This window comes from Dermacentor albipictus, chromosome 10, assembly GCF_038994185.2.
Source record: "Dermacentor albipictus isolate Rhodes 1998 colony chromosome 10, USDA_Dalb.pri_finalv2, whole genome shotgun sequence".
NCBI classification, from domain to species: domain Eukaryota; kingdom Metazoa; phylum Arthropoda; class Arachnida; order Ixodida; family Ixodidae; genus Dermacentor; species Dermacentor albipictus.
This window is the reverse complement of record NC_091830.1, coordinates 68,928,302-68,948,074: the sequence shown is the minus strand read 5'-3', so window position 1 is coordinate 68,948,074 and position 19,773 is coordinate 68,928,302. Positions and strand designations below refer to the sequence as shown.

Below are 19,773 nucleotides of genomic sequence, written 5' to 3'. Positions count from 1 at the left end.
GCCTTCAGGTAGCGTATGTGGGTTTATTGACCAGTTGCCTTCACCCGAAAAAGATCACGTTCTCGTGACGCCTGCGGCAAAAAAGACGTTCCACGTCCGGCGCCAAGGTCTGTGAGTGGGGGCGCTGGCTAACACTCCCAGGGTTCTACTAGAACACATAAATACCCAAGAAAGTGGATGGGGAAACGCCGCCGCGGTAGCTCAATTGGTAGAGCATCGCACGCGACATGCGAAGGTTGCGGGTTCGGTTCCCACCTGCGGCAAGTTGTTTTTTCATCCACTTTAATTTCCATTAATTTATTAATGGAAATTACTTATTACTTGATTTCATTTATTAAGCTCATGCAATTTCCCCTATGTTGTACTTGGTGTCAGTGTTTGTTGGCTTCTCATTATATGACTAATAATTATCGGGTTCCTCGGTTAACCCCCTTTCTTCTCGTTTATATATATATATATAGCTTTGAATAGCTTGGGTTTGCATAACTATCCTGCGCCTGCGCCGTTGCAGATGCACACGGTATAGCGAGCATGCGACGTATAATCACCATACAACTGCAGGAAAAGTGGCCAGATCGTGCGCAGTGTATGAGAAAGGACGGGTAAGTTGTTTGAGAGAAATCTGTGGGACTCAACGATTTCTTTTTGCGAAACCGTACGCGTCAGGTATTTCTGAGAACATGCCTTGGCAGAAAGATGGTGTCGTAACCCATCTGGTGTAAAACGGTGGCGGAAACAACTGCTCATACGTATATATATACCCGTCGAAAAGCGTATAGTTATGTTTTTCCTTTTGGCTCGCTACCTGACTGCGGTATAGCGAATTGAATCGCTACAGCGTACACCCCCCCAAGTCGGAGACGAAGTGCCCGTCAAGTGTGCCGCACGGCATACACAGCTCCACCTTTTTTTTTAACTTCTTTTTTTTTTCTTTGCAACTGCAACGAGTCGATTCTCTGGAGATGCTCCTCGCCTACAGAATGTTGTGCAAGTTATCGGAGTGCGCATGCGCCAAAGCTTGTTGCCAACGGGTCATCGTTTTATGAGCGCCTGCATGCACACGGCACGCTTCTCACCACGCAATAGAATATATGAACTCAGCTTCTAGTACATTGAATTGTTGAGAACAGTTTGGTTTGATTTTGTTTTTCTCTGCTGGAAGCTCGCGTTGATCAGGTATACGGGCGAGTAGTTTGTTGGCACGACAAATGCCTTTGGCTTCTCCCTTTTCTTCCCGGGAATGCATATAGGCACATTGCGGTCACGTGATCGCAGCTAAGGAGGTTGCAGAAAAATCGGCGTTTTTCGGCCTGCATCGTCATTTATTTTCCCCCTGTATTTATTTATTCCTTTATCTTTCGTTTACCCGAAAGTGTTTTATCGGATTTATCCCAAAACGCAGAACGTCACAACTGTTACGCGCACGCACGTATTCGCAAAGTGCAATGCGTATACCGCTGGGGCGCCTCCCCCTTTATTTATTTATTCCTTTATATTTTGTTTACCGCAGAGTGTTTTATCGGATTAATCCCAAAACGCAGAACGTCACAACTGTTACGCGCAAGCACGTATTCGCAAAGTGCAATGCGTATACCGCTGGGGCGCCACCCCCTTTATTTATTTATTCCTTTATATTTTGTTTACCGCAGAGTGTTTTATCGGATTAATCCCAAAACGCAGAACGTCACAACTGTTACGCGCGCGGACGTATTCGCAAAGTGCAATGCGTATACACCACTGGGGCGCGCGGCGGCCCGGGGATCGAGCCCACTACCTTGCGTCGATCATGCGGAACGCCGTAGTCGATCCTCCGAGCCAGCACGGGCGCATGCGGCCCTGTCACAAAAACCAGTCTCGCGAACGCTTCTTCGAGAACGGCGCACCACCGGCGCCAATTAGCCGGATGGATGATTGATGTGGAACGCGCCGCTGACACACATATATATGCAATGTAATTCTTCCTGCATCTGCATAAGCCGTCTTCCTATGCGTAGATGATTCATCGCTCGTAACGGCGGCCAGCATCGAACTGGGAGATCACCTGAAAAGAAAAAACAATACAAAAAACAAACAAACAAGGAAGTTATGAGAAAACAGAAAACATAGCAGGCGGGAGCAGGTTTCTCGACAGTATACGGGGTGTCCTAAGTAGCGTGCACCAAGATTTAAAAATGTCGCGGAATCGAATCCCGGCCACTGCGGCCGCGTTTCGATGGGGGCGAAATGCGACAACACCGATGTACTTAGGTTTAAGTGCACTTTAAAGAACCCCAGGTGGCCTAAATTTCCGGAGTCGCCCACTACGGCGCGCCTTATAATCAAAAAGTTGTTTTGGCACGTAAAACCCCATAATTTAAGATTCAGAAATGTGCAAATGCCACGTAGCTGGACAGAACCAAGGTAATGTTGTTTGCCGTCGCTCGGGGATACTCAGATTGTTCTTGGCATTCCGCCTAAATACAGAATTAGTCTTAATTATGTAATCAACTCGTCAAATGTTATAATTAGATGAAGAGTGTAAATGAGAAAAATGTGCAGCAACATAAAAAGCTCCCCATACAGCTTCCGTTGCTCAACACGTGCTACGTGAAAGTGCGTTTTCGAGCGCGAAAGAAAACCGCCAACACACCCAAACTGCCGCGCAACCGGCCGCTCGGGGCACTTTGCGTGTATTCGCGGACTTCTTTCACGCTCGGAAATACACTTTTACGTAGCACTTGTTGAGCAACAGAAAGCTGTATCGGGAGTTTTTCTTTTCATGTTGCTGTACAATTTTCTCATTTACGCTCTTCATTTAGTTATAATGCTTGAGAAGTGGCTTAATTAATTAAGACTAATTATGCATTTAGGCGGAATGCAAATAATAATCTGAGTATCTCCGAGCTACGGCAAACAACGTTACCTTGGTTCTGTCCAGCTAAGTAGCATTTGCATATTTTTCCAAAAATCTATGTCTTTGCGCAAGCTCGAACTTCAAGCGCACAGCAATAGGAAAATAAATAATAATAATAACAAAAAGAAAGACAGTAGATAAAATATGGATAGGATAGCGCTTGTCCTAAGGGGTGTTGCGTTATTGTAATACGCGCGATTAATAGTAATGGTGGAGAATGACCGAACTGAAGCAATTACCAGAGACGTTCTATCGTAAAGCCTATATAAGCAAAACACTGACACGCGCAACAAACACACGCATGTATATACATACACAAAACACGCGCGGATTACTCATGGGGCATGACTCATCGCCCTCGCGTCATCCGATACTTTCGCCTGTCAGTCAGTCATTCACACAACTAGACCATTTATCATTCTCTCTCTCTTTTTTTTGCCATTGGATATGGCACACATCTCTCTCTGGTCCTCTAGTGCCAGGACCAGAAAATCATTTTCGTTCAAAAGAAAGAAAAGAAAAAAGGAAAAGGAAAGAAAGGAATTAGGCATGGCTAATTTCCTTGCTCTCTTATAGTTCTCGCAGAAGAGTAACCTTTTTCCCCTTTATTTCTCTGTTTAAAAAAGCATGAGAGGGGACGCTATGAGTCAGCAAGGAGTCGGGTGCAAGAAATGGCCCCGCTCGCTCTATTCTAAAGCCTTCCTCACATTTGTCTTGGTCGGGAACAAGGAACGTTTCACAGTGAGACGCGATGAGTCATCCGTCATGGAGTCATGGACAGGCGGCGACATTGGTGTTCCAACTGTACGGCTCGCGCGATCATTTCGTGGCATATATACGGACTTACATACAGAAAGGTTTCGCAGGACGCGGTGACTCATAGGCTATGACTCATACGAGATGACTCAGACGATGGTACCTTGTCCTTCTTCTCTGACACTTGTGGAACAGTGGACTGTCACACAAAACGCGGTGAGTCATACGCGATGACTCATACGAGGTGACTCAGACGATGGCACCTTGTCCTTCTTCTCTGACACTTGTGGAACAGTGGACTGTCACACAAAACGCGGTAAGTCATCGCTTAGCCACACGCTCGCGTGGACAGCCTTGTTACAAAAATGTTCCGTGGGCCTTCGTTTAGAAGAATGAAGGAAAGCCACACAGGATCCGATGAGTCAGCGCTCTGGGTCACGTGATGCCACCGCCATGGGTTTATTTGGAATGTTCCTTGTCCTCTTTAAATATATGCGGAATAGAAAGCGATTACACTAAACGAATTGCCCTATATAGCCAGACGAACAATGTGTTAAACGCTGCGTGGCTTAGCGGTTATGGTATTGCGTCTCTAAGCACGAGGTCGCGGGATCGAATCCCGGCCGCGCTGGCCGCATTCCGATGGGGCCGAACGAAATGCAAAAACACCCCTGTCCTGTGCATTGCGGGTACGGTGAAGACTGGACAAAATTAGTGCGGAGTTAATTCCCCACTACGGCGTGCCTCGTAATCAAATCGTGGGTTTGGCACGCAAGAACCCCAGAACTCAAATCTACACAATGTTTTGAGAATGGCGAAACTAATGAATGCAAAGTACGTGAAGTTTTCATTCTTCAAATTACATACGGGTAACATTGGATGTCAAACCGTGAAATATTTCTTACTCGTGAATTTTTTTTTTAGACTTCTTAAGACACGAACAATAGAGCACACGTTCTCCGCCTTCCGAGAAGGCATTTTCATTTTGATCATTACGCAACGTACAACGAGATGAGGAACTGACGCTACATGCCTAGGAAATTATTTTTTATCATTATAAGTATTATCGTTTTCTATGTGCGGAATCATGACGATGTACCCTGCAAAACCTATATGTTTATGCTTACTAGTATGTGGCGAAAGTGTCTGACCGTCTACCACGGCGACGCAAATTTTTTTTTTTGCTTTTTATGATTACCTAAGAAAAGCAATCATGGAGTTTACAAAGAAAATCAACAAGCAAAAGAGCTCGGTAACTGTCTGGCTCAAATAAACAGAACAAGTTGTGTACATAAAAAAAAATTAGCGCCACGTCAGCTTTTTTTTTGTTCATAACTATATTAATTTCTTTCTGTTTTTCGCCTGTGTTATACCCAACGTAAATCATATGACAGATGGGAAAAAAGCGAAATACGCCGAGTCTTTGGCTGACTCAAGGTGTGGCAACTATACACACCGCTACTGATTTTATTCCGAATACGCAAGCTAAAATTTATCTGGATCTCTTCCAGCTCGTGAAGAGCTGGGAGATATTAGCACAGAATAAATGCAAGGACGCTCCATATGGTGAACGACCTCGGAGAAGACGATGGTACGCGCTTAGTGCAAGACGACAATCGCTTTCTCCTCTTCACGCTCTGCTCCTCAGCGACGATAAGGCGTGGGTTTTAGCATGTATGCATAAGGACGCTCTGCGTAGGAAACAAACGCAAATGGTGAGTAAGCAGGCCGATAAGGACAGCTGTCTTGAGAGCTCCGTTCGTCTGCTCGATGCGGAGAGCAGACGGCTTCGATGCGCTGAGGCGTTTTTACGGTCCATCCCATTGAGCTTGCCACGCATGCGAGATTGCGCGATAGTACTATAGCGCTGACTCGGTCAGCTGTTTTGACAGACTCGAGATTATAACATATGCCAGCTCAAGTGCGGGCGACTGCGTGAACTCGAGCGTGATACCAGCTTACGTGACTTGAGACCTCACAGTCGTTATGTGTACGACGCAGCATAATTTACAGACAGTGGCTCCCAGGGCGCCGTATCGTAAACGGTGACCTACTTCTGTCAGACGGACTTGCATATGAGAAATGAGCACAAATTATAAAAGACATGCGCTACTGCGATTAAAAAAACAAAAAGAAAGAATGCCACGTACCCATCTCGCGGGCTTTCCTTATCTGCAAATGGAATGCCACGTACCCATCTCGCGGACTTTGCTTATCTGCAAATGGGACATGATATCGCATACCAAATCTTAATAAATAGCAGATAAACGAAGAGAGACAAGAAGACGGAGCTAAATAAAGCAACGTGCAGCCTTATCTTCTTAAAAGTGGGCGTTATTTCGTCACTATCTTTACAAAAACTGTATCGTTTCTTACTAGAGCTTGTCTGTACTTTGGTCGAGCATCGAGATAACATCATCACCAGTTGATCGTCACTTCTTCCGATCCTCCGAAGAGGGAGAAATCAATATTACTTTTGTTTAATTTTGTCATATATCGACTGAACAAATATACAGCTTTCTTCATAGATTTCACAAAACGTCTGATTAGCCGGTAATATGCGAGTGCGTTGTGACAATATTGTTCAATGTAACATGCGATGAAGAGAGATAGAGAAAAGCTCTTTAATAAAAACAAGAGAGGACTTGCCCGATGGTAAGCCCAGGATGCTATCCAAATGCGACGATAAATGAAATGATCGATACAAGCATCATGTGTACGACCAGGCGACTAACACACGCAAAATACAAAACTGAAGTATATCTCGTTCGAATCAGCGTCTCGCAGACAAAAAAATAGAAAAATAAAAGAGACCCCAAGGGAATTAGTCCACGGTCCAAGCACAACTACTTCGGCGCTCCAAAAGCGACTCCCGAGGCCACATTCAGTCCAGGGTTCCTTTTTTTTTGTTTTTTGTAGCAGGCTCTTTCGTAATTTCAGGACGCCGAAACAGCAGATCCAGTGTGCTGCGTCTTCTCGCAGGCCGGGCACAGTGGCGGTACTGTCCGGTCGATTTTATGCAACGCTCTAAGAAACGTTTACACCCTATGAGTCATATGTTGCCACACAACAATAAATGTCATCTGTCTTGTCTGCATTTCCTTTCTTTGACGCTGCGAGCCCTGTGCTTCCCAGTAGCGAACGGTATACGCGTTATCAGCATGACGTATCATTGTTGACAGGAAAGTAGCGGGCGCGGCGTTTTCACGAAAGGAAACGCAAGCAAGGCAGATGACGATTGTCGTTGTGTGACAGATATACACCCCAAAGGGTGCAAACTTTTTTTTAGAGTGAAGCATCTTGCGTTGGCCAACGTTACGACGAATGCGGGCGCAACACCCGATCGTTCCTGTCAAGGTCACGAGGCATGCGGAAATCGCACGTTGCACGGTCGCGGCAAGTGCTAATAGGTGTGTTAAAAAAGTTATATTATGGGGTTTTACGTGCCAAAACCACTTTCTGATTATGAGGCACGCGGTAATGGAGGACTCCGGAAATTTCGCCCACCTGGGGGTTCTTCAACGTGCACCTAAATCTAAGTACACGGGTGTTTTGGCATTTCGCCCCCATCTAAATGCGGCCGCCGTGGCCGGGATTCGATCGCGCGACCTCGTGCTCAGCAGCCCAACACCATAGCCACTGAGCAACCACGGCGGGTCTATAGGTTTGCATGACACCGCAGCTTCGGGTCGGTCATATAAGACACCGCGCTGTGGTGGTCTCTCGAGGAACTGTCTCTCTGCGAGTTCCCGCTTCTAGCTTGTGAATCTGAAATAAATCTCTAACGGGCGGCGACTTTACGGAGTCGCTGCCACCGGCTTTGTATGAGATCGAAGTAAACGATTTGAGATGGACGGTCGTTTTAGGCGCCTCCTTCCGGGTTCAGGAGAAACAGGTGTCTTATAGTGACTAATTTTTTTTTTGTCTCTCTGTTGCGGCCAGAAGTTGCACCGAAGCCAAAACTCGAGAAAATATCCCCGCCTCCCCACAGACACACAAAAATAAAACAAAAAGAGGCAGTGACGCACCTAATTTGAATACAAGCAGTTATAAATGTCGACTCGGGTGCTTCTCTAAAGCAACGTCCACCGCAATGATAAAAACAAAAAGAGAGAACAACAAAATGTGAGATCGAAGTTGTTGAGAAACGGAAATTGTAATTCCATCCGATTCCGAAGTGAGACCCCACATCAGCAAGTATGCGCTGTCTTTAGAGGAAAATTAGAAGAAATGACACTGCGCATCATTCTATCAGAGATCCCAAGACTTCATAAGGGAGTTATTCCTATACAACGATAGGACGAGGTAGAAAACAGAAACTAGCTAGAGCTGCTCTAAACAAGGATGTAGAAAAATAAAAGAAAGGAAGAAGAAAAAAAAAAGCTACCGCTTAAAAATTGTGCTCGCAGATAGGAAGGGATCAAATCAGTTCATCTGACATATGAAGACGTGTTCAAGAGTCCCGTATAAAGTTTCCAGTCAACCGGGTCTTTCTTCAGGAACCGTTGAAGAGCCCGCGCTTGGATACACGGGTCAAATGACGCACGATACGGCCGCATCAAAGGCGCTCCCCAAGAAATTCGCCCACGTGTTTCCAAAACATCGTCGGACGTTCCCCGAGCCTTTACGTCACCGGCTGAGCATTCCAGGAGAAACGGGTGAGGGCAATCCGGTCTCGTCTGGTCTAGATTTATTAATTGTTTTTTCCTCTGCTCGCGCCCTTCCCCTCGACGGCGAGATACCCGGGAGAACGGGCGAGCAAGTGGGTGACGTCTGCGAAGGTCGTCGTCTGCTAGCAGACGAAAATATGCCCCGGGCCGATAATCCCGTGACCATTGAACTTCGTTGCTTACAAACATGGTCATGTGGTGGGCCATATGACGAGCACGAAAGGCTACATGAGTTATAAATAGAGCGGAGAGACGAAACAAGAGGAGGCACTCGGGGAAAGGTGAACATAAATATGTAAAGACAGCACGCAAGTATTGTCTCAAGTAATCAGTAGCGAAAATAAGCTCCCCATGTCCTTCGTTTACTTCCAGGAAAAAAAAAAAGCAAAGGAAAGGCAGTTTAGAAAGGTATTGCAATGCGGGCATTTTATTTAAATCATTGTGCTGTTTTGATTCCTGGTCCGGGTAAATTGTTGATCTGAAATAGCAAAGAAAATAAAAAGCGAAGCGCTAGATCATAGTAAACAAGTTAAACAACGTAACAGAACAAGGATACAAGCAGACGATGGCAGTGTGAATAAGGCGGTTTTAATTACTGCCAAGCACTGGTTGTCAATCTACCGCGGGAAACACGGGTAGGAGCAGGGCAGTGCTTTGACGTTAGCCCCGCCGACATAACGGAAATGAGACGCCAATTGACCCCATTGCCGCGATGATGAATAGTAAATTGAACGAAAGCCAGAGCCGCGTTTACAGAAGGAATGGGACAGCAACAGCGCGAGGCCGTAGAGGCCACAGAGGCGCGAGGCCACAGAGCAGCGCTGGCGCGCCGAAGCTCTCTCCTAAACGGCCGTTACATCGGGAGCCGGCAGGCTTGCAGACGCACATTTTTGAATCCGGCGCGAGATACCCGACGTCACCCGCGCGCCCGCCCAACCGGAGGTGACGTGTTGTAACGCGCTTCGCGATTCGCCCAAAGCCAGACGAGAAGTTTCGTCACGTTTGGCGCGCCATCTGATTGGCCCGGTTTGGATAGTAACGTGCGCATGCGTCATGCTCGGCTCCAACTTTCGGCGGGAGAACGTCGGGCTTATTCCTCCGCGCCGATAACGACCGCAGCAGTTCGGACGTCGTGCTTATCGTGATCGCCCGCTGATGCCGGCCGTTCGAGATTGCCCGCTTACGCCGTGCGCGCCGCGCCGACACCACCTCATCGTGCAACCGACGACGCCGATGCACGAAGGCGGCGGAGACGACGACCAGCCGATGAATTCGAGCATGCATCTCTCCCCCAAGACGCTCTTCCGAAGCGAAGCGGTCGACTCGTCGCCGCCTTCGTCTTCCAGCGACCTGAACAGCTCGACCGACTCGGGCGTCGTGCGCTCGCTGGAACGTTCGCCCTCGGTGCCCGTGCAGATGGTGATGCCGGTGCCTCGGCAGGACACGCCGCCTTACAAGCGCATCAGGGCCCTGCGACTCTTCGGTTCGCCGCAGACTCCCAAGACCCTGCTGCAGCGCGCCGAGGCGCCCAGCACCGTGCACGTCAGCCGGCAGCGGCTCAGCCAGCAGGTGAAGCCGGTCCAGACGGCTCCAACCGCCGCTGCGTTGGCCAACGTCAACCCGTTCTCGCCGTTGCAGACGACTCCGCCGGAGCCGAGACCGAAGAGGCCGAGGAAGTGCTACAGCGTGTTCAGGTATGTGCGACCGACGTCAGTGGCCGTTAGTAGTATCGTACTTCACATGTGTGATCTTCGATCGCGGTGCATCCGAAAACGTCGTGACTCGTATCTGTGGTGCGTCGATTGCTTGTCCCGGTTTACCGCTGCCCACTAACGTTTCCGATGTGACCGTGTTTCGCTTTTGATTTTGCCCTTCGTAATCGAACGCACGTGCGTTCACCGGGAGGGGGCGTGGGACGCGACCCGCCCCCCTCAGGGGGTGCTTCGCATTCTGGTGCATACCCTGCACAGATGCTCCCCTTCTAAACTGGCCTAATTATTTTTTATCACGAAGCACTGTCAACGCCTGCACTCGTCCGACGTGCATTGGTTCCCACGGTAGCTCACTTATCTTGTTTACAAAGTGCGCCCCGTGGGGCTGCCTGCTTGCGCTATGAAAAAAATGTTTGAAGGGAAGAGGCGGTAGGAAGGGTGCCTGAGCCCCTCCCCACCTTCTTTTTTTTTTTAAAACTTGCGCGAACCCCTTGATAGGTGCGCTGTTTTTTTCTTATCCCAGTCCCCTTTTCTTTTGCCAGAGACCGTTTTCTATTCTCTGTTACAGTATTATGAACGCCCATCCCCCCCCGTGCTTCTCGTTCGCAGCCTCCGCGATCATGCATCATGCTTTGAACTTTGGGCCGCACCGAGAACGACTCCGAAACGACGACACTTCTCGCTCCTTTCAACGTTCGTGCCACGTTGTGCACTCGTCACCCTATCTTGCGCGTTCGTCACCGCATCGCGGCCTTCAAACACAAACGAGCAGGGAAAAAGCACACCGTAGTGTTCCCGCGCACTGTGACACGCAACTGTAGCGACGGGTTTGTTACAAACAAGAGCGCGGGCAGAGTCTTCGCCGACACCTGTTGTTCGCGGCTGGCCGCTCATGCGAGCGCGGAGCGTCTCTCGTTTCCACGGGGACGCCGCGTTTACGGGCAAGGCCGTCTCGCGCCCGTTTTCGCGGACGACGAGCGAAGAGGGGAAAGCGAGAAAAAGTGTGCCGACCGAGACGCTCGGCTGCACCGCAAACAAGCCGGCGCAGGTACCGACCCAAGCGATCGCTTGCTTTCTTTATTTTCTGCGGCCATTTTGTTTGCTTCGTGTCGCGCGCCAAAAAGATGCGTGGGATTGACTTGTCTAGACACGCGAAAGCCTCACTGTGGCTTGACGGGGCGCCGTGGTTGTGAGCCGAGAAGCCGAATCCCGTCGAATTTGACGGTAGTGCGCCGCGTCGTCTGCTTTCCGACGGGCGGCGGTTGTCGTCTGCTGTCCGGTTGCTTTGGAGAAAGCGGTTGCGGTCAGTTTGCTGTTAGCAGTGGTATGTGCCGTAGGTAATGTACTGTGTTAGTTGTGCGTGCTGAAACGTGAGTAAAAGACCGCCTACCGCTTAGTTCTGTTACTAGTGTTGCTGCTTGTGTACGAATGTGTGTCGTAGCGGATTTCGGAACAGTTTGGTGGACTGGAGCGTTCTCTTCACTTCTGTAGCTCGCTGAAAAGTGTGATGTCCCTTTTTCAGGTGCAGCATGTTAACCGCAGACATGCTGCCTCTTGATCAGTCACCGAAGTCGTATGAATAAACATTCGTTGCATTTTAGAAAGAGCGAAGTTCTGCCAACTGTTACAAGCAATTTTGTTTTAGTATGTTCCTGTACGGACGTTTCCAGACTATCCAGATACGGGAAAAATTCACAGCAGCACGTACGAAACTTTTGCATTGTATTGCTATGTGGATTTCGCAGAAGTCATATTCGCAAATTAGTGGTGTATTTGAGAGCTGTTCGGTGTTCGTTTTGCACGTCCCGTAACCTATGTAGTTCGAAGAAATGTGTCGCTAGTTTTTAACGCAGGGTGTAATGACAGTTTTGACACCTTCCTCATTAAAAAAAATAAATGAAATGAATTGGATGTGAACAATAAAAGCTCGCATCAAACTTTCGGTCAACTAATTTTCTCATTTAAATGCAACAAACACAATCGAAATCGTTCCAGTTGACAGCGAGCGAAATGATTTATTCGGCGGCGAATCTGTTCAACTGCGTGAAGCTTCTTCGTGTTTTTTTTTATGCGAAGCATATTACGAGGGCTCAACCCAGCTCCTCAGGCGCGGCGGTGTCGCCTTGAAACCACGTGACACCGTGACGTCACGACAGAGGAGAAGTGGCTTTGGCTCAACTCTTGCAAGATGGGCTGGGTGGGAATCGAACCAGGGTCTCCGGAGTGGAGACGGAGACGCTACCACTGAGCCACGAGTACGATGCTTCAAAGCGGTACAAAAGCGCCTCTAGTGAATGCGGTGTTGCCTTAGAAACGAGCTGTTTCTAAGGCTCAGGCGTGCGTCGCTTGCTCAGGCGCACATTTCGTTGCCGCGACGAACGCTGCGTTGCTCGACGCTCACCGCGTCCAATGCGGGGCGTCCAAGGCTAAGCAGAGTAACGCATGAGTTGTTTCTTCGTCTAGCCGAACCAAATATAGCCAAGCAACAGCAGTTCACCAAGCTAAACAGTGGTTCAACAACTAAAATAAAGGCTAGTATGCTTCGCATCCTGGGCTTAACCTTACCTAAGCCACAGCCATTTTTTTTTTTTTTATGCACAGTATCGAACGCTCATTACCCTGCCGCTCAAACGCCTACTTCTCCCCCACCTGCGTATAATACCCCAACGGGCTTTTAGAAGTATACCGAGAGCCTGTGTTCTGCAGCATTTGATCCAGTATCAGTACTAGTCTGTGCGTTGGTGAGGTGACCTTCTTTGGCTTCCGTTTGCACAGCATTGGCGCTCTTTGCGCGCCTTGGAATGCGAGCTTTCCCCCATTGACGCTAGCCCGTACGCCGCAGATTCCGCAGCCGTATAAGCAGACGCTACACATTCCGCGACCTAGACTTGGCGCTCTTCGGCCAAAGATGCCCGTGCGCCATTGAAACCTGGCAGTCGTCACAAACCGCGGCCCCATTAATCTTACCTCCGCGCGAAAAACAAACTCCATTGCCCTGGTATGGCGAGCTCTTGCCGCTCAAATTCCTATCGTGGAGTCATCTGCGACAACCTTAAAGGGACACTAAAGCGCAACAATAAATCAGTTTAGACTAATGAAGCATGGTGTGAGAACCCTGCAGGCACTCATAAAAAAAAAAATAGTTTGATTATTAGATGAGAAAATGAAGGTCCAAGTATCAGTATTTGAATTTCGCGCCGAAACCTCAGCGCCCGTACGTCAGCGTGACGTCAGGGATTCCAAAGTATGTTTTCGCATTTGGACCGCGTTCGCTGAATAAAGGTTCCCGAAAGTTGCCATGTTTTATATTTGGGTCCTTTAGAACACAATGTAGTCAATCTGTACCGCTATATGTAATTAGTAGGCCCTAGAATATGCCATAAAAATCCAAGACGTCACAGCCCCCAGGTGCGGGAACTTAAGTAGGTGTCGCCACCCGTATTTCGTTCTCGCGCTTTTTCTGGCTTACCGAACGTCTTATCGTTGTAAGAGTGGTGTTTTTGGAGTTGTTGGGCGGTAATTTACTAATGCAGAAGAAATAATTTTTCACTTTAGTGTCCCTTTAACGACGGGCACTCGAACCCCGCACGTTATGTAGGTCGAACCCCGGGTTATATATATAGGTGTATTTCCTGAAAATCAAGTTGTTGAAGTTATAGCGCATTGTGTTGTCGTCTCCCTTCCGTTCTTGTTTGCTGGCGCTAAATATGCTTTCAGTTTACCAACACTCCCAACAAATGGCAACGCCGCACGTTGCTGTGACGTTGCGCTGCGGGCTACAGAGGTCTCGGGTTCGTGTTCATGTGCGTTCATCAGTGGAGCGGAATAAGAAAGCGTTTGTGTACTCGCAGCTCGTGGGTGCAGTTCCAGCTGCTCTGTACGTTAAGTCGAACTCTCGCGTTATGCGATCGCTTTCTCACCGTAGCCGGCTTATCGCATACCTTGTTTCTAGGAAGTTTAATACCGACAGCTTCGACCCCCCACCAATTACAATTACAGATGACTTCTGCGGAAAATCCGCTAAGTGGACGAAGTTTAATGAAATGGGACAAAAAATGTTCATACATCCGACTGTAGCTAGAAGCGACACATAAAACCCTTGCGTGTTTCACAGAAATCTCTTCGCTCTTGAACGATTTGTCGTCGCCGTCCGTTTATCGAAGCCCGAGTTCAACCCCGTTCTGGGTCGGTCTCTCAACCATCTGAGCTATAACAATTGGGGGGGGGGGGGGGGCTTGTTTTCGGATGACCACTTCCGGCGACACTATGGCGTGACGCAGTGGTGCTGAACCAGACCCTCGGCTCGTCATGTTTTGCTCAACCAGCCAAGAAGAGCGCTTTGAAAGTTTTATTTCCGAAAGCGATCGTCCGACGAAACGTCCCCCTACAGTTATCTCGGATGGCAGAGAGATCGAGCCACTCGAAAAGGGTGTTGGACTCGCGTTCGATCCCCGGACCGCGACGAATTGTTCAACTGCGAAGCTTTCTCTCTGGGAAACCCGCGGAGTGCTTCCTTTCTAGCTTCGCCCTGCTCTAGGGTAGGCGAGTTCTTTCATTTATACCGCATATGTCAATTATAGATCAGGTAATCGAGAAATATGCAGAGTACAATCAGCCTCTCTGCATGGCTTAAAATTAAATTGTGGGGTTTTGCGTGCCAGAACCACTTTCTGATTATGAGGCACGCCGTAGTGGAGGACTCCGGAAATTTCGACCACCTGGTGTTCTTTACCGTGCACCTAAATCTAAGTACGCAGGTGTTTTCGCATTTCGCCCCCATCTAAATGCGGCCGCCGTGGCGAGGATTCGATCCCGCGACCTCTTGCTCAGCAGCCCAACACCATAGCCACTGAGCTTTCGTAGATTACGAAAAGGCATTTCATTCAGTAGAGATACCAGCATATTGAGGCATTACGTAATCAAGGAGTACAGGAGGCTTACGTAAATATCTTGGAAAATAACTGGAGAGATTCCGCAACTACCTTGATTCTCCACAACAAGATTTACACCTATTAAGAAAGGGGTCAGGGCAAGGAGACACAATCTCTCCAATGCTATTCACTGCGTGCTTGGAAGAAGTATTCAAGTTATTTAACTTCGAAGGATTAGGAGTGAGGATCAACGGCGAATACCTCAGCAACCTTCGGCTTGCCGATGACATTGTACTATTCAGCAATACTGCGGGCGAGGTAGAACAAATGATTGAAGATCTTAATAGAGAGTGTAAAATTGGGGTTGAAGATTAATATGCTGAAGACAAGGATAATGATGAATAGCCGGGCAAGGGAACAAGAGTTCAGGATCGCCAGTCAGCCTCTAGAGTCTGTGAATGAGTACGTTTAACTATAGGTCAATTACTCACAGGGGACCCTGATCATGAGAAGGAAATTCGCAGAATAAAAATGGGTTGGAGCGCATACGGCAGACATTATCAGATCCTGACTGGAAGCTTACCACTATCGTTGAAAAGGAAGGTGTACAATCAGTGCATTCCACCGGTGCTAACATATGGGGCGGAAACTTGGAGACTTACAGAGAAGATCGAGAACAAGTTAAGGACCGCGCAAAGAGCGATGGAACGAAGAACGTTAAGCGTATGGTTGAGAGGCAGGAAAGAGAGCGGTTTGGATCAGAGCAAATGGGGATAGCCGGTAATGTAATTGACATTAAGAGAGATAGAGAGAAAAGGGGAGGTAATGCGTAGGTTATGTAACCGGTGGACCATTAGGGTTACATAATGGGTGCCAAGTGAAGGGAAGCGCAGTCGAGGACGGCAGAAGGCTAGGTGGAGTGATGTAATTAGGAAAGGGTCAGTTGGAATCCGTTGGCGCAGGAGATGGGTAATTGGAGATCGCAGGGAGAGGCCTTAGTCCTGCAGTGGGCATAAAACAGGCTGACGATGAAGTTAGAATGAACTCAATCGCGTTAGCTGGCTTCGAATCCTTCCTCTTTCCTTACTCCCCCGGCACTCATTTCGCATCTGCGGCAGACGCTAAAACGTAGCGCTGTCCTTTGAGAAAAGGATCACCAGGCGGTCATTGGCTGTGGCCTTGTCTCTCTGCGAGTACGCAGCTGCTGCGGAGCCATCGCTTGAACATCTGGTACGCGTCCCATAATATATCCGCCTCGCATGATTTTCCGCGATTTCGATGAAGCCGCGTGCGCTTTTTTTAAACCCTCCGCTCAGTGTGGTGTACGCGCGAATTCGTGTAGGAGAAGTCCATCGGCCCGTAGATCCTAACATGTTCCGAAGTTGCACTCTTTCGTTCGGGTGCTGCACTCGATTCGTTCCTGCACCGAAGTGCAATTTCAACGTGGCAGTGTACCCGCCAGTAGATCCGGGGGTATATCGTGCCGCCTCGTTGAAATTAGTCAATTCTGTCGTCGTTAGCGGTATCGAAATTAAAGCGCCCTTGCGCGTTTCACGCGGCGCGCTTATATCTAAATTCTTTAGTTTCTACATACCAACTTAAACAGCGCAGTTGGATCTCCGCTATACATGCTTTCCTTGGCCTTTTGTTCGCTTCATATGTATGGTTGTAACTAACAAAAAATGGAGTCCCCCTAGTTACTCTGATTGCTCACGGGCAGTGCTGATTCTAAGTATGAAAATTGTTTTTCTTGTCAGACTGAACATCCCTTCCTCGTTTAAAAAACAACAAATAAATTCTCATCGTTTAGCATTCAAGAGAGACGGGTCACGGAACCGAAGCATTACTCAAGATGGTGCTGCAAGTTTGAGCTCGTAAAATCGTATGCTTTAGGGTAGCCTATAGGCGTAAAAATACACGGACACAATTAAGATGGGCGAAAAGGACAATACACACGTTTGGCTCAGCTTTCCGTGGCTCCGTGGATATCTTATGGCCGTTGCATGAATTGTTACACAAGCACCTTTTTTTGAGACCCATTGTTTTACGCAGCTCTCGACTGCCTTTGTTTCTTGCTATCATCGTTCGGACAAGGGCCCTTCACGTAGTCGCGCAGAAACATATCGACGATGGAGGGCTTTCAGAAATTCCGCTCAGGTGCTCAAACACTCCAGCCCATTGTTTCGAGACAATGGCTTCGGATAGAAAAAAAACAAAAGTGGTGCCTTCACTCACCTCATTTCGTCGATAAGCCACAGCTTCGCCTGAAGTGAATAACGGTCGCGTCGCTAGGCCTAGCGCAGCGCGTCGTCTGCTCATCTCGACCGCCTCCTTCGTAGCACAGGGCACTGAACTGGGGCCTACGCTTAACACACACACACAAGATTCGATAGTTTCCCGGATGGTGTCTTCACTCACCTCACTTAGCCGATAAACCCACAGCTTCGCGTGAAGTGCATAACGGTCGCGTCGCTAGGCCTAGCGCAGCGCGTCGTCTGCTCATCTCGACCACCTCGTTCGTAGCACAGGGCACTGAACTGGGGCTACGCTTAACACACACACACACAAATGCTTCGATAGTTTCTCGGAGTGACATGTCAAGGAGCGTGCAATTTGCATACGGGGTTAGCTATCGACGATTTTCAGCGAACTCTTCGGCGTCTTCTCCGGGTCTTCGTACGCGCTCGGTTTGTTCGGAGTTTTCGACGGCAGACTCGGCGTTACAAGTTGGTTCGTCGCCGTCTGTTCCCAATGCATTTCCAGCGCTGTAGTACGTCGTTCGAGCATCGTCTGCCACATCAGGCGCCGTTTTTCTTTCTTCGTAAAACTGTAGCGTTCGTCTCCGTGCGAACTTGCAGTTGTTATACCGAACCCGCCGACTTGCCCGACTGCAGGTATAGTGTTGCTTCATCCGTAGCCGTGCGTTCTTGTAGATTTGCCTGCAGTTCAAGGTGGCTTTCAACACAGAAGCGTCGCGGGAAGTCGTTCACGCTTTTACAGGAGTAAAATTTAGGGTGGGCGCGCGGGGGTGGGGGTAGTTTCACCAACTCACGTGCACGTTCCAGCTTGCCCTGTCGAGCAACGTCGTCGATGTCTGCCGGCGCAAAAGATCGCCTCGGCCTCGCGTCCTCCGTTCCAGATCGTACCTCGTGGTCTTTTCGTCGCGAGAAATTCCGCCGTGCCGTGGACACCATCGTGGCTTCTGTTTCTTTGCGCGTCGTGCACCAAAGCTCTGCCTGCTCCGATCGCCGAACCTTAACCGCACACCCGGCATGCTGTCTCGACTGCTTCTGTTGCGCGGGTCGCTGCGACCTACGACCTCCCGTGGAGGGGAGGTGTGTGTGGGGTGGGGGGGGGGGGGGGGCGAGACGCGCCGCCCATTCTTGGAATGCAGCCGTTTGTGGCCAATTTCACCGGAGAAGCAGACCGCGTTGTCAAAACGTGAGAGAAGCCGTGATCGGTCGGGGCTGCAGCGGGAATGTTTAGAAGATAGAGCGCGTTTGCAACTGGGGAGACTACGATAAGCCGCGCGTTGTCTCGTTAGTGCATTATGCGTGAAATCCCCGCCGCCTTTGAAGTAGCCGAAACGCCGACATAGTTTTAGGCAGTGATGTTCGACTGGGCGTCGGCTCCTCTCCTACAGTAGCGCGTACCCTCCCTCCTTCCCCTATTTGTTCTTTTATAATGTCTATCTTTCGTTGGCGGTGCGCTCTTTGATGTGATAAGGAACCGAATGGGGGGGGGGGGGCAGAGATAACGCGTTGTCCCCTTTGGCTACGGTGGATTGAAATTTGGCGCCCCCCAAACTTGCCACCTACCACGCGGCGTAAAGAACACCAGGTGGCCCAATTTCCGGAGTCCCCCACTACCGCGTGCCACATAATCAGATCGTGGTTTTAGCACGTAAAAGCCGACAATTTTTACCTCGTGGCGTGTCTTTCCTTGTCTGAATCGTGTGCCGTTTATGCCGAAGCATTTTCCATTATTGAAGTTTCTTACCGCGAGTGTACTCAAAGGCACACTTAAGATAACAGCGTACGTTCAGCCATATTAGTAAATTACTCTTCCACGAAATCAAAGGAAGCCGCCACTACCGCAATTGTGGCGCTGGCGTACCACAATGGACGCAAGAACAAGATAGCGGCTGCACCGGCTTGAAGTTCCGCGTCAGGTCGCCGTGACGTCATAAAGCTTGACAGGCTTCTGCTCGGGCTTTGACTTTTTTTTTTTTTGTCGATAAAGGTGGACTGCATTGTTACAACAAAAGACTGAACTTTGAGAATCTAGATAACTCCAGAGTGGCCCAAATACGATAGGTGACGTGCAGGCGCTTGGTTCTCTTCGCGATATCGTAAATAAATAAAAAAAAACTTCTGCTTGACTTTTGTTTTCTTTTCTAGCGGTTAACAATTTATCGTGAAATGAATGAAAATGAAGTTCTGAGGGGAAAAAAAAAAGGAACCTAATCAGCGTAAGCTTTCTCCTCGGTATCCGTTTACCATAAAGCTTAAAGCAGTCAATGCTCGCGAAAAACTGTGGAGCGATCAATCGGTTCCATCAGTTACGCTGTGTTTCCCCAGCACCGCTTCCGATCAGGTTCGATGACTGTCGCCCCTTCTTTTTTTGAGCAGGAAATAGCGTGACTCACATTAGAGAGTTTTAGCCCAGCGGGTTTACGGCCAGCGGAGCGGAGCGGTCTCCACCGTTGCGCCAGCGGAGCGGCGCGCGGAAAAAGAATTTTAGCCCAGCGGATCACCCGCTCGAGCGGGGTAAAGAGCGGGGGAGCTCTGCTGCCCCACCTAGTGGTTCGAATAGGAATTACTGAGAAATGAAATTTAATTACGCTTGCTTTTATTATGCAAGAAATGTTG

The 19,773-nt window shown here is 48.9% G+C and overlaps 1 protein-coding gene and 1 long non-coding RNA gene across 4 annotated transcripts in view; one reads left to right on the top strand and one right to left on the bottom strand.

Annotated features, from left to right (window-relative positions):
* Positions 1-1,354: 1,354 nt before the first annotated feature.
* Positions 1,355-19,626, bottom strand: LOC135899578 (uncharacterized). Of its 3 annotated transcripts, none has more exons than XR_010563646.2 (3): positions 19,551-19,626; positions 5,800-5,865; positions 1,355-2,041 (listed from the first exon to the last, which is right to left on the bottom strand). It is a non-coding gene; the product is annotated as an uncharacterized lncRNA (long non-coding RNA). The 3 variants fall into 3 exon arrangements; XR_010563648.2 differs by lacking the exon at positions 19,551-19,626 and adding an exon at positions 17,138-18,165; XR_010563647.2 differs by lacking the exon at positions 19,551-19,626 and adding an exon at positions 16,859-16,898.
* Positions 9,368-19,773, top strand: part of LOC135899570 (wee1-like protein kinase 1-A) — a 33,072-nt gene continuing 22,666 nt past the window's right edge. Inside the window, exon 1 of the mRNA XM_065428878.2 lies at positions 9,368-10,013. Coding sequence (XP_065284950.1) covers positions 9,475-10,013 — 539 coding nt within the window. The 5' untranslated portion in view covers positions 9,368-9,474. The remainder of the gene's footprint in view (positions 10,014-19,773) is intronic.